The sequence below is a fragment of the Mirounga angustirostris genome, unplaced genomic scaffold (genome assembly GCF_029215605.1).
Source record: "Mirounga angustirostris isolate CCGP_5_RB_7025 unplaced genomic scaffold, mMirAng1.0.hap1 SCAF_8, whole genome shotgun sequence".
Classification (NCBI taxonomy): domain Eukaryota; kingdom Metazoa; phylum Chordata; class Mammalia; order Carnivora; family Phocidae; genus Mirounga; species Mirounga angustirostris.
The window spans coordinates 107,799,691-107,813,650 of record NW_026991716.1 but is presented as its reverse complement, the minus strand read 5'-3'; the positions used below and the strand labels follow the sequence as shown (position 1 = coordinate 107,813,650).

Here is a 13,960-nt window from a genome sequence, read left to right as displayed (position 1 = left end):
CTATCATTGATATAAAAAGAAAGTAACAGAAGATAGGAGAGAAAAATGCCAGAAAAGAAGTTAATACTTTCAAACAAAGAGTTCATATAATCTGATACCAAAAAATATGCCCTAACCTGATCCATACAAATGGGCAAAGAATATGCACAGAAAACTCAAAAGGGGCATTACAAACTAAAAAGTACATGAATTTATATTTGATGTAAAAGCAAACAAGGAGATTCAAAATATAAGAACAAAATATTTTTAAACCACTAAAATAGCATTTTAAAAATACTTGAAATGGTAATCAGAAATGCTTACATAGAAACATGTCTTCAAGTTTTTCTGGTGTATTATAAACTGTTTCAATCTTTTAGAAAGTAAATTGGTACCAAATACCAAAAACATTGATACCCTTTAACCCAATGATTCTATCTTTAGAAATATAAGCTTTAAAAGATCCAAAATCGGGAAAAAAAGTTATATTCAAGAGGAACACCATCAATTCATTATGTAGAATATATATATATTTTTTTATTTATAAATTTTATTTTAATTTATTTTTAGAATCAAAAAGAAATCATTTAACGTACATATTTTCACTTCTGTTAGTTCAACACTGATTTCTACTATACATGCATAGCCATTTAGTTTAACTTGCTTCATATTTATTTATTTTCCAGCATGTTATATTTATAAATTTTAAAGGATTATTTATGAAAGCAAAGCCTTGGAGTATAAGACAAACATTAAGTCATTGAGGAATATCTCCTCATGGATTTCTGTTATAAGAATAGAAATGTTTCATGGGAGAAAGTAATTTTAAGGTCCAACAACAGCAACAACAAAAACAACAACAAAATCACAGTTAAGAAAATGCAAAGATATAAAGTCGTACGCATAAAAGAAAAGGAAAACTGAACCATTTGTATCCAAAACAAGCCCTAAAATAAGACTTAAATTGACATAAATTGTATGGGACCTGAATCTCACCAGAAGGTAGATTCTCTGTTACACACCAGTCATGTAAACGGATTCCATGGTTCCTTGGCTCCTTTCTTTCCAGCTATTTAAAAGTGAATTCCTTTTCAAGCCCCAACATTTTAGCAATTACTTCAAAAAGCAACCAACATGTGTGCTTTCTCTTAACTGTTTATCTGTATTTGTTAAAACTGTGGGAAGTTGTTAGTGCATTCAGAAAACTCCTTACAGTTGGCTGCTTTTTCTCTCTATATATCAGAATCCGTTTAATGTTGGATTGAAGGATTACAGTAACCCCTGTATGTTTTTATGTATTACCTCCATTCATTCAGAATTTCCTCAATGTATAATGCTGCATTGCTCATTCAGCATACAGTCTTGGAGCCAGGCTAACTGGTAATTGTTTTCACAGCTTTCCAGAGAAATATAAAGTATACTTTCAAATAAAGTGCTAAATGGAATGACTTAACAGCACTCCTAAATTCCTACTGGTCTTTATTTAGTTGAAACTGAGTAGCAGCTTTGAATAAACTGGAAAGGCAAGAGCAAGGGGGAAAGGCCTCATTTTCTCATTGTTCTTCAATGGATGAAAAATAAATGTACTGAGCAATTGATGCAGTGATCTGGAACAACCCTGAAATCAAAAGGATAATTGTGGATGAATTTGCCTTCCACAGGGAAAACAAAGAAAGCTTTAGCTCAAAGTTCTTTAGACATCGCTTTTAAGAGAACCAGGTCATCAAAACTATTTCACAATTTTTTTCAAATGCTAAGAATGCAACATGCTATTTCAGGCAATACTTTTACTTACTATATGTATAAACTTGTATGCGAACCTAATACAGTGAATCTGTGCATTGTATTTATGCTCATTAATAAGCTTCGGAATATACTTTACGACTTCAAGTTGGACTTACAAGGATTGATTTTTAACCATTTTCTGAGAACTGAAATTTTATTTATCTGGTGCTAAGTCTCCAGGAAGGAATTGCAGAATGATTTCTAAAGATTAATTTGGCAAAAAATGGAAAACATATATGGTAGGGTGTACCTATGCATATACACACATATAGTTTTCTGAAGTGAGCTTTGAGAAAAAAACCTCAAATTTCAACAGATCTCTATCCTGTAAGTATCAAATCCATAGTTTTCTGGCTGGATTTACTTGCTGATTTCTCTGTAGGTGAGTCTTCCCTGGCTGTTTGCATGATTGGCTTTCAACATCTAAATTTTAGCTGAAATGCCTGTTAACTCTTGATTTCCTGCATGATAATCAAGAGAAAAATGAAAAATGGGATTCATAAAATCCCCAAGTCCTGACTTCAACTACTAGCTTCTACGATTTACAAAAAGCAAATGATCAGCTTATTGTAATCCTAAAGTGATAAGCAATGAAAGAGGGAAAGAAAAGCAAAGGATTGCCAGGATTCAGAGCCTGCCTAATTGAGAAGTGATTATAGTGCATGTGGCACTAGAAATAATACTTTTATATCATTTCCATGCTGGATTTTCCCTGTACACACATTCCCATTTTTAAATGGAAAATAAAAACTCTTAAGTTTAAAATCAGTAATTATATGTAGCCTTCTTACATTTTGAAGTATAATGCAAATAAGAAGAATATACATTGCTTATACATAAAATATTCCATTTAGTTAGGTAATATAATTACTCTTCTAAAATGAAGCAGCAAATATTCTTTTTCTCCACATCTGCATTAAGAAAGTCATGCACGTTGGGGTGCCGGGGTGGATCAATCGGTTAAGCGACCGACTCTTGATTTCGGCTCAGGTCATGATCTCAGGGTCATGAGATCAAGCCCCAGACCAGTCTCCACGTTCAGCAAGCAGTCTGCTTGAGATTCTCTCTCCCTCTCCCTGTGTCCCTCCCCCAACTTGCACACATGCTCTCTCTCTCTCTCAAATAAATTTAAAAAAGAAAGTTATGCACGTAATTCATTTTAATATTATAAATATTACTGTTCAATGATATCCAGTTGCACACATTTCTTTTCTTTCATAAAGGTTAGTTATCTCACCTTGCACTTTGGACACTTCTGGGCATTTCTCTGTCCATGCTCAATTTCGCTGGCCCAGTGACGCAACAATTTGTCCCCTTTTTTGTACTCCTTGCAGTTAACACCTTCATGCCAAGGAGAGTGGCACTTAAAACACCAGACGAATTGGCAAGTGGGGCACTGGATCTGTATAAGGAAAAGTAATATTAAGCACTAGTAGACATACTGAGAGTATTTAAAAGGATAAGAACGATGATGCTTGAGGAAATTAGCTAAAAGGCTGTAATTTGTCCAGATTTAAAATACTGCTCCCTCTACAAGATTAAGCTACAAGAAGATGTGACTCTTATATTATTAAAGGAGGAAAGATATGGATGGTATGGATGATAAGGCCGTTTGTACACTATACTGGAATGAAACACTGGGCCATTCTGGAAATCATTTTGGCCTTATGAAAATCTTCTAGATTGAAGCACAGGGTAAAACCTGAAGGTTCACAATGCCCCTAATCTACACATTCAGACTGCTGCCCTTAAATTCAGCTTTCCCTTGAACCAATTTCCCAGGCATTTTAATTGCTCTTCTTACCAATGGCTTCATTCACTTTTATAAAATCAAAGCCTCAAAGATGCTCCATCAAATGAAAAACACACTGGCAAATAAACTATATACCAGCATTTGCTAGGAAGTACCATTTTAAATAAAGGATATGCTTCATTTGCTATTAACCTAAGGGAAGTTAATTATAAAATCAATACAAAAGATCGTATTATACATATATTCGTATGGTGAGCCTGTGGCCTGTACCTAGGAAACCATCAAAAAGACGTCTTCATATTTTCACTACGTGAGAGTGTGTATTTACATCCATTGAAAATATCTGTCTTCCACTTGACATGGAAGACATTTTATCTGACTTTCTTTATTTTGAATGACAGTGAAGTATCCCATTCTCATACAGGATTTCTGGTCTTCACTCTCTAAGAACATATGGGCATAATTTGACTTTCTCGGCCCTGTTTGATTAAAGCGAATGAATAAAATGTCTCACTATGAACAACACTGGTAAGTACTCTTCTCTGTGCTCCTGTATATTATTTCACGCAGCATGAATGAATTTACTGACTACACTTTGAAGATTAGTTAGAATTTCTTTTGGTAAACTGTTGACAATATCACTACTTACTTTTTCAGAAAACCCTTTTTTGACAACAAAGTTTCCAATATACAGGTTAACCAAGGAGCAATTATAATCACAGCTCTTATGTTTACCACTCAAAGCAGGGCAGTTCTCACTAATGTCAAGAATAAGTAATGTTCTTCCTATGTAAATATGAAGTAACAAAAGTACTTTTGCTTTTAATTTATATCAAAACAAAAGAGTATTTTGTCATAAAATTTTAGACATCATGTCTATTTATTTATTGAAATTCTGTCATCTGGAATTGTTATACTGCTGCATGACATGCAGTATTTATTTTTACCCACAAAATAATGCTACAAAGTAGGTACAATCACAAGTTTACAGATAAGAAAACTAAGACTCACAGAGGTTAAATAACTTGCCCAAAGTGACACAGCAAGCTGGTGTTAAGAAGCAATTTAAACATAGGTTTGTCTGGCTCCAAAGTGATCATTCTTTTCACTTTGCCAAACCCTCCCTCATATTAAAGAGTATTCTTTCTTTGGCAATTGAAAACCAAAATGTAGAAATCAAAGGTCATGTGGTTAAGCTACTCAGTAAATCAGAACTCTATATGACTACCAACATACAGTGAATTTTGAAAATCCTTTTCAAAATTTTATTTACATAAACTAGGAGACTCTTGGGTAAAAAAAAAAAAAAGAGGCATGTTACTAGTTGGTCATTTAAAATCAACATTTTTGCCTTCTCTGGTCATTAAAGTTAAAATAAGTTATTTTAAAGTAAGAACAATGAGTTGAAGTGGGTAAACTCCAGATAATAAAAGAATATAAAATGACCATTCCCCCACGTCCTCAAACAATGAGTAATAAATGTAAATGCCGCATGGGGCCTCTGTGAATGCAATTTTTGGATGTATTGAGTGAAATGGGGAAGACGTCAGAAAGACTTGCTTTTCCTCACGCACCTGCCATTATCTCAGAAGGGCTTGAATATTTAACCAAGTTCTCTTCTATTCAACATTATTAGTAGTTCTAAGTCACTGACCTCTAGCACTGTCAAATAAGAAAAAAAACCTCTTTGGTTTTCAATCAGTCAGTCAGACTGTATTTTTGCAGTGGATAGAAGAGTGATTGAAAGAGCACTTTGACACTGGGATTAATTGTGGGTACTGGACATCACAATGGTTTAAGGATCCTTGTGACCAAGTGCTAAACTATCACCCCTATGGATCCCTAATGAAGACGTTAGAAATGTGTGATTCTCCTAACATACCAGAATGATAAGGAATCTGATACTTAGGTGTCTATAACAGTGATTCTGGCTCCCAACTTTGTGCAACAAACAGCGAAGTCCCACAGCAGATCCTACTGCCAATCTTCACCAACAACCCGGACTCCGTGGCAAACTGTGAAAAACGTTTTGCTGCAAGCTCTCACGTGAAGATGAATAATTCAAATTCAGACCCAACTGCTTACTGTCTCCCACTGAAAACATTAAAATAACTATTGCTTTGCTCTGGACTAAGATAATAAAAGGACTAATAGGCAACCCCAACAACCCTGTTGTTCTGAATGGTCTAAATTCTAACTTTCTGGTCTGAAGATGCCTTATTCCATTGTGGCCTTAACCATATTCAAAATTGGCCTTATATAAAAACACATACGGGCATCAATGCTGCACCTTCCTCCACTCCTTTTTCAATACTTATTCCTCCACATGAAACGCCATCTCACAACCACAGACCTCCCACACAGATTGCCCGCCTTCTGAGTAATTAGAGTCACACAGAGGTCACTGTGTTCCGTGCTTGTTACTCAAAGTGTGGTCCGAGGAGCACCAACATCGGCACCACCTGGGAGTTCGCTGGAAACAAAAAAATCATGTCACAGCCACACCTCCTGAATCAGACTCTGCATTCTCACAAGATCTCCTGGTGATTCATATGCATGCTAAACTTTGAGAAGGTCTGCTCTTTACCATGTGACCCCGTCTCCCCGGCCACAGCTGATTCCACCAGGGAGGAGGCGCTGAGCAAAAGCATGTCTCCTCTGGCTGGCAAGCAGCCTACGTGGTGGCTGGCATGAGCTTTGTGCACTAGGGTGCTCATTGTTGAACAGAGATGAGGCAAGACAGATTTTCTTCTCTTAAGGTGTGAAATGGGGATACACGTACACTTTACCTTTGTTGTGGAGACAAAGACAAGAAAAGCTGAGTGACCATAGTGCAGATCACAAGAGAAGGGAACAACTGACGTTCACATCTAGTGACACAACAGAGGGGCTCTCATGCTACTAGAGCCAGTGACCAGTTCTCCGGGGGGCCTGCCTCAGTGGCGGCTGAGGCTGCTGTCCTGCCCTTCCTTCTTCCTGTGGAGACTCGCAGTAAAGCTCAGAAACTGAGGTAGCTTGAGAGGGAGTACATCTCTGCCTTTTGTAATTGGAGAAAGTCCAATCAACACAATCTGTCCATTGAAATCTTATCCTGACCAAATGCTACTTGCTTCGAGATGTCTTCCCTCTCTTCCCAAACAGATTCAGTATCTTAGAGAGCTCACATTCAACATGTAGATGTCTAATCTCTTTGACAGGCTACAAGCTCACTGAGGTTACAAAAGCTGTCTCAGGTATCCCGTGTTTCCTGAGATAAGTAACGTGGAACTTCTGGCTTACGGTAGGCCCTCAAAGTTATTTGTAAAATGAATTGTTTTGCACACAGCAAGTACTACATATTGGCTAACACTAAATGAATTCAAAGAAAAAACAACATATCTAATTTATGACCAGTGGCTGAGATGGTATCCTTACTTCTTAGATTACCAGATGATGTTTACTAAGTATTTTATCTATGTGACATTTTACTGAGCATCATTATCACGGTCAAAGTCTTCTACAAGAGACAGGGCTGCAAGTGTTTCAAGAATAAAGTTATCAGAGTTAAGAATCTTGATTAACTTGTCCCAGAATCCATGAAAGATTAAAAAAAAACCTTTGTATTACATTTTAAACTTCTGAATTCTTTTAGTTTTTCCAGAACTCTGGGCTACCATGACACTCAGATGACAAGTTAAACCCACCGACTTGCCCTAAGCAAATGGTATTTTCTCTTGACAGTTCATGCTGAATAAAAAAATAACCCACAAAATAAAAACAGAGTTCCAAACCAAAGAGGACCCCAGAAATGTCTTTTTTTGCCTAAATTCTATACACTCCTATAAACATAATTATTTTAAACAAATCAAGAAATCATTACTTATCAAACTTAAAATATCAGACAATATCTATGTTGAAATGCAGCATTGCAGAAATGAGTTAACTCAGTCTTCCAAGAAGAATTTGCTTTATTAGAACTACAGGGTAAGACAGATATGCAATAATGAAACATATTCATCAATTCATTTGCCCATTCAACGAATATTTATTGAGCACCTCAAGTAGCAAGTACTGAGTGTACTGATTTTAGGCACATAAAAAAGAATGAAAATACTTATCCTCAAGGAACTTATTGAAGACAGGCAGATACAAACCCAGAGAGCTATGAAACCATGTAATTACTGGTAAAATAGAAGTTTGGACAAATGGGACAAATGGGAAAGGTGCTTTAGGGAAGACTGGAAGGCTAATGTTCAGAGAGAAGGTGGCCTTGAAGGCTGAGTGGAATGTCATTGGGGCCAGTGATGGGGTAACACTTCCATGCCGAGGGCCCAGCCTAAGCTTCCACAGAGGCCTGAAAACACCTAGAGCACTAGGGAGATAGCAAGTGTTCTCGTGGGGCCCAAACTGAGATGTCATTTCAGCTGCTTCAGTCCTGAGCCTTGCTGAAGTGTCCAATAAACAAAGTTCACTTAGTCTTATATTTACATTCCCTGTTCCCTGAACATAGTCCAAATGTGGTCCAGTGACCTTTGCCTTAATTTCTCACAGCATAGCTGAAACTAAACCAGAAAACGAAAGGGAAACTTTCCTAAAGGTCGGGGATCAAATGAGGACAACAAACAAACAAACAAACAAAAAACCCCCCAAAACAGTTAACACACAACAAGATAACCTATATGGAGTTGTAGTGGTTATTCATATAAATAGCCTTACCGACATCCCTCATATTGGTTTCCAGGCTCCTTTTGTTTCATACCAATCTATTTTGCTTCTGCTGCCTGGAAACACCTTTAAGCATTTATTGACTCTTCCTTTAAACCTAGAAAGCAAGGCCCAGAGAAGTATCTGTCTGAATTTATTTCTTATCTGAGGACCTATCTCTTCATAGATGCATATAAATGATACTGGAAGATTCTGCCCTGATTTGTGTAGTCCAAACTCACTAGCCAGAGCAGTATGGCATCATCCCATTCTCAACAAGACATCTCTTCTGAACACAACATAGTAAGGCTATGCAAGGGATAGAGCTCAGCCTGAAGATAACAATGAATTCTTTCAAAATGGAAGGGAATGATTCTCCGAGTAGAAAGTTTCTTAAAAATGGAAGTGTTTAATCAGTGTCTGAATGGCCACCTGCAGGTATTTTGTCATGTTATGCACATGTAGACTGTTGCATTAGGTTCCCATACAGATCTGAGAGGGTAAATATGGCAAGGTAGGAATGCAGAGCATGGTACATGAGAAATCCATTGCCCTAACATCTTCCAGACCATTTCCTAATGAGCATCAGACTTGGCTTACTTTTACCCACTCTTCAGCATGTCATCAGAGAGAAATGATTCTTGAGCTTGTCTCTTGTGCAGAAGACCCAAGGGATGATGTGGTGAAGCAAAAAACCCCAACAGTTTTCAATCCCATTGTAGGTCAATTTATGGTAGCTATGAGCCTTGATTATTACAATTATTGTAGTTTTTTTTTAAACATCAGATGTTGGTTAAGATACTAAACGAATTCTAGTATTTGGTCTTTGTTGTTAGAAGTTCAAGTAAAGACTCCATAAAATATTATGGCTAATTTATACATCAATAAAGGAAACAAAGAACAACTTTAGCAAAGCACCTCATTAGTAACTAGAGAGAAAATGCATCCTAATAAAATTTGGTAGATCTGCATCATAGCTGGGTATTACACATTTTTTCAAAGTTAGCATGTATAACACACCCTTTGTTTAAGCTGACTTCTTTAAACCAGGCTAGACAACTTCATCTTTATCTCCTTCCCAAATCTATGCTAGCACAATCATTTAAGAAGTGACACTTGTTTTCTACAGCCCCTAACATCAATGATGCATTAATGCCAAGAGAAAGTGGTGTGTGTCATAGGATGAACTGATCTTGCAGGGCTCATGCACAATCTGATTCTCAGTTTGTAAATATTGTCAACTTAAAGTGATGGCGTCGGGGGAAAAACCAAAGAGCAAAGCAGCATGCTAGCCACACTTTCATAGGAAACTGTTGAACATTTTCACACACGGGAAAAAATTCTCAAATTATCTTTAATAAAAGAAAGCTTGAGAATATTGATTGATCAGTATAAATGAAAATTGTTTGCTGGAGGCACAACTGAAGATGTGCAGCTGGGATCTGAACAAAGGATTGGCAGGGTCCCAGAAGCAGAAATAGTGGGAAGCCACTGTCACTCTTAGGCCCAAGGAGACAAAGGGAGAAAGAGGTTTCTCCAACCCAGTGAGAATTAGAAATATGGGGGAGGGACCACCTAGTGGGAGGTAGTCCTAGAGGGACATAGCTACTGCCAGAGCTTTGTACTGAATTAGGAAGGGAGTGAGAAGGTAATGCATCTACTGCTTTCTCCTTCTGCCCTCTTGTCTCCTGCCAATGGCAACAGTTGGCTGAACCCAAACAGGAATCAAGATGTAAGGGAGTCTGGAAAAGAAGTTCAAAGAGTCAACTTTCTAGAGTACAGGACAGGTCAGAGAGGGTTGAGTAATAGACACAGGAAGAGGGTAAATTGAGTATTACCAGAATTCCAGCCTTCCACTTAAGCACGTTTTAAAGTACATTAATTAAGAACAACACACCCATTGATTTGATTATAAAGACCTTAGAAAAGTTCTTTTACCACACAAGGAAATAATGTATTTGCAGTTTTATAAAATGTGATTTCTACCCAGAGGGTTTAATAATTAAAAGAGAGGGAAAAAGCACTGCTAACTGTATAAGGTAAGAACACAGAGGGAGTTTCCCCAGGACATTTTACTGGTTTTTTTCTTTCACCTTACAATGAATCAAAACACCATTCAGTGAATTTTCAAGGTTCTGTTCATCATCTGTGGGAAGAAGAGTGGGGTTTATATTAGTTTTGCCTCAAGGAAACCATAAAGAAAATGACCTCTAACACATTCCCTGCGTTGATTTATGCATGCCCTTCAACTTAGTCCAAATCAGTATGAAAGGGGGCAATTTCTTGGTCTACACTGGGAAATAGGAAGGAAACCAAGAACTGCCCCTACCTCAGTACAACTCCTAGGCATATAATGACTACATTTAATCATTTGTAATTCTCTCCTCTTTTTCATGAAAATCTATAACCTTCTCTACCTCTCAGAACATGTTTTATCCATTTCTGTGAATTCAGTCATTTTCCCCTGCCTTAATACTTGCCAACAGATCCCTCCTCATAAGATCCACGCTTCTTAGAGATCTCTTTGAAGCCCCAAAGGGTTTTCAAACTTAACATCATCAATACATTTCAAACCAAATTTGTTTTGCACTCCCCAAGCCTGTTCTTCAAGACAGAGTCAATATCATCCCTCCTTTACTCCCACCATCCGTCAGTCACCCAGTCTTTTATTCTACCTGTCTTCTTCTTGACTCCTCTATCTCTTTCCCAATAACCCAGGATTGCTCATTCTGTGGCCCGTGCCTAATAATGAGAGCAAACATAATAATTTCTAGCAAGTGTTGAGCATTTAGGATGCGTCAGTCATGGTGTTAAGCACTTTACATGTGGGACCCTGTTTAATCCTTACTCTGCCCTTCTGACAGGTATTACTAACCCCAGTGAAACATGTGAAAACTGTACTCACAGGGGCAGAGCTTGTATGTGGCAGACTGAGTTTAAATAGAGTTGGAAGCCAGTGCTCTGACCCACCTTTTCCAGCTTGGCAAATTGAGCATTTCAAAGCTTAGTTTACTCTTATTGAAGTCTTTTCAGTCTCTCCTGTCCTTTTTTCTCCCAGTGCTCTCAGCATTATCTACCCACATTGACTACAGTACATGTTATTATATATGCATTGGCCCATTTATTAGTTCTTCAACAAATATAATTTGAGAGTGCAGTCTATCAGACACAGGGCTTGACACAGCTTCTCAGCAGTCAGCAAGCCTGGACTTGGCCTCCTAGAGACCAGGGGGAGAGACTTTAAGCAAATAACCACACGATAACACCATAAAATCCCAGATGATAGTTGCTATGGAGAAAAAATTCAGGTGCTGGGGATGTGTCTGTCACCAGGCATCACATGAGCGTCATTAAAGCACAACTGCAGCATTGTCATTTTCCCATCGCTAATGTGTTCACTGTATTGATATGCAGTTGCATTAATACATTCTAGGAACTGTTCCGGTTAGAGATTAGATTTTTTTTATTGGATTTGAAATTAACATTGAAGAAATGGAGTGGTAAAATATTTTGGCCTCATGACAAGAGTTGCAGGAACAAGAAGACAAATATTATGAATGAGAAAGATTGGATTTGCACAAAGGCAAGGTTGTCACAATGTAAATCTCTCCATTCAGGAGTATACTTATTCTATTTGATATAGTAGTAGTTTAATGGAATTCCGAACATAATGAAAAGCTCTGAGTACTCAAACTTCTGTCAGAAGGGAGATGTTGAGTGAGGGCTTGGAAGGATGTACTGGCACCTAGGAGTTCTTCTTCCTGCTTGTTGATATATTTTGTTTACCTTGTAAAATACTAAAAAAATTAACAAGTGGTATTTACAAACCTATTTAAACGAAATCCCCACATATGGTATTTTAGATTTCAAATTTCATGTGAGATGTATCCAAAGGTATTTCCTGCTATAAAGTAGCTGTGATATTTCCAAGCAATTTTAACCTTCTATTCAAGTGCTTCTGAATTGACAGAAATCATAATAAATGTTCAAGGAGTGACATCTTGGATCACAACATTATAATTCAATGACACAGAAAGAGTAATATTGAAATATACATTACAAGGGTTTCATCAATTGATACAAAATCCATTTTAGGCTATAAACAATATTATAAAGAGATTTTAAATTGCTCAGACATGTAAGACATTAGTAGTAATCTTTTTTTTTTTGTTTCTGTTGTGTTATGGCTCAGTTCACTACATTCAAGTACTTGAATTCAATACTCTTAAAGTTATGATGAACTACACCATTTGGAAACATCTGTTTATTGGGGAAACAGAATTTTTAAAAACAGAGCAAACCTAAAAAACAGCCATTGATTTACCACGAAGAACAAAGATAATAGTCTCAGTGTAGGGTGCTATGCTATAATCATGAAAGTCACAGTTGGTTTGCTGAAGCATCTTTGTCCAAGCTCTCCTTACTCATAATATCCAGACAGGTATGGGCACGTAAATCAAGTAGTTAATGTTAACATAAGAACTTACAGTTTAATGATGAAAAATGCTATATAAACGTTATATTAAATAGTTAAAATCTTTGCTTCAGGAATTGTGTGAATTATCCCTAGAACTTTGTACTGTATAAAAATGGGGGGATTATCTTTTCTGTTAGAGATCTCCTCTTCTACAAGAGTAAAGATGAGTAATAACAGTAAGCATGCCCAAATTTTGTGGTAGCTATATTTTTCTTGAAAGTTGTTTAATAGTTTTACTTTATATGTATTGAGATTTTCATCTCTTACCCATTACCAAGGATTTCCACTGTTTCTGATCAACAATGTTTATTTTGTGTTGCATTTCTCCTGTCCCTAAAGCAAATATCCTTCTCCTTTGCTCATCAGAAATAAAAAACCGAGCTTACTAGGTTTGAGGTCTTGATCCATTTGCCCCCTACGTCTCTTCTTACTTACAACCCAACTGATGGACATTGGAGGAAGCCCCACATTGGGAAATGTTATCAGGATGCCCTTGGTTCACTCAATATTATACATAGATAGGATCTTATATTTTTCAATTTTTACATATTTCCCTCTCAATACATGTGCATTCGGATAAATAATGCTCATCACCAAATAATTTGGTGACTTGGGATGAAATGGTATTTATAAAATTTTACTATAACTATAATTGCACCTTAAATTACACCTCTAACCCATTTCATAAGAACAATATATTTTTGAATGTTTTCCATTTTGACTCAGTTATGCATACATGTTTTAATTACCAAAATTCCAAAATAGTACAGTCTGAGTTTATATATATATTTTATAAATATGTATTAATTGTATCAATATATATATTTTATAAAAAATAAGTTATATAAAAATGTATATTATATATATATGATTCCAAACATAATTTAGAAAAAATAAAATATGCTGTTATGAGATAAGAAGTAATTTCTTCTAAAACTAAAACTAGTAATTTCTGATCACATCAACAACATAAAATTGGAATAAAAATAACTAAACCTAAGAAATATACAGAGTCAAATAAAAGTCTGCTCTTGCTATTAAGTCAGTATTCAAAATCACTGTGAGTGTATTATTTTAGTTATACAGTTTTGCAACCTCAAAAATGTACTTTTTGGAGAAGGAAAAAAAAAGGGGTGAGGGGTTTCCTGCTAGTTACAAGCCTAGCCTTCACAAAAATAGTAAATAAAAGAATTAACTATGAGAGCCAAGCGATTTTCAAAGCCCAGTTGCTCATTAAGAGGCTTTGAGTAACGTACTGTAGCTCATCACTGCAACCCACAGAG

At 36.5% G+C, this 13,960-nt stretch overlaps 1 protein-coding gene across 6 annotated transcripts in view; it reads right to left on the bottom strand.

Annotated features, from left to right (window-relative positions):
• The window catches only part of RNF217 (ring finger protein 217), a 144,538-nt gene that overhangs the window by 41,828 nt on the left and 88,750 nt on the right, over positions 1-13,960 (bottom strand). For 5 of the 6 annotated variants that reach the window (XR_010413755.1, XR_010413754.1, XM_045865476.3 and 2 more), the window contains exon 3: positions 3,002-3,166. Coding sequence is in view for 4 of the 6 variants with exons in the window: in XM_045865476.3 (XP_045721432.1) it covers positions 3,002-3,166 (165 nt within the window). In the remaining 2 variants the exon portion in view is untranslated. Of the gene's footprint in view, positions 1-561; positions 1,598-3,001; positions 3,167-13,960 lie in introns of those variants that run through there. The other variant, XM_045865477.3, reaches the window with a different exon arrangement.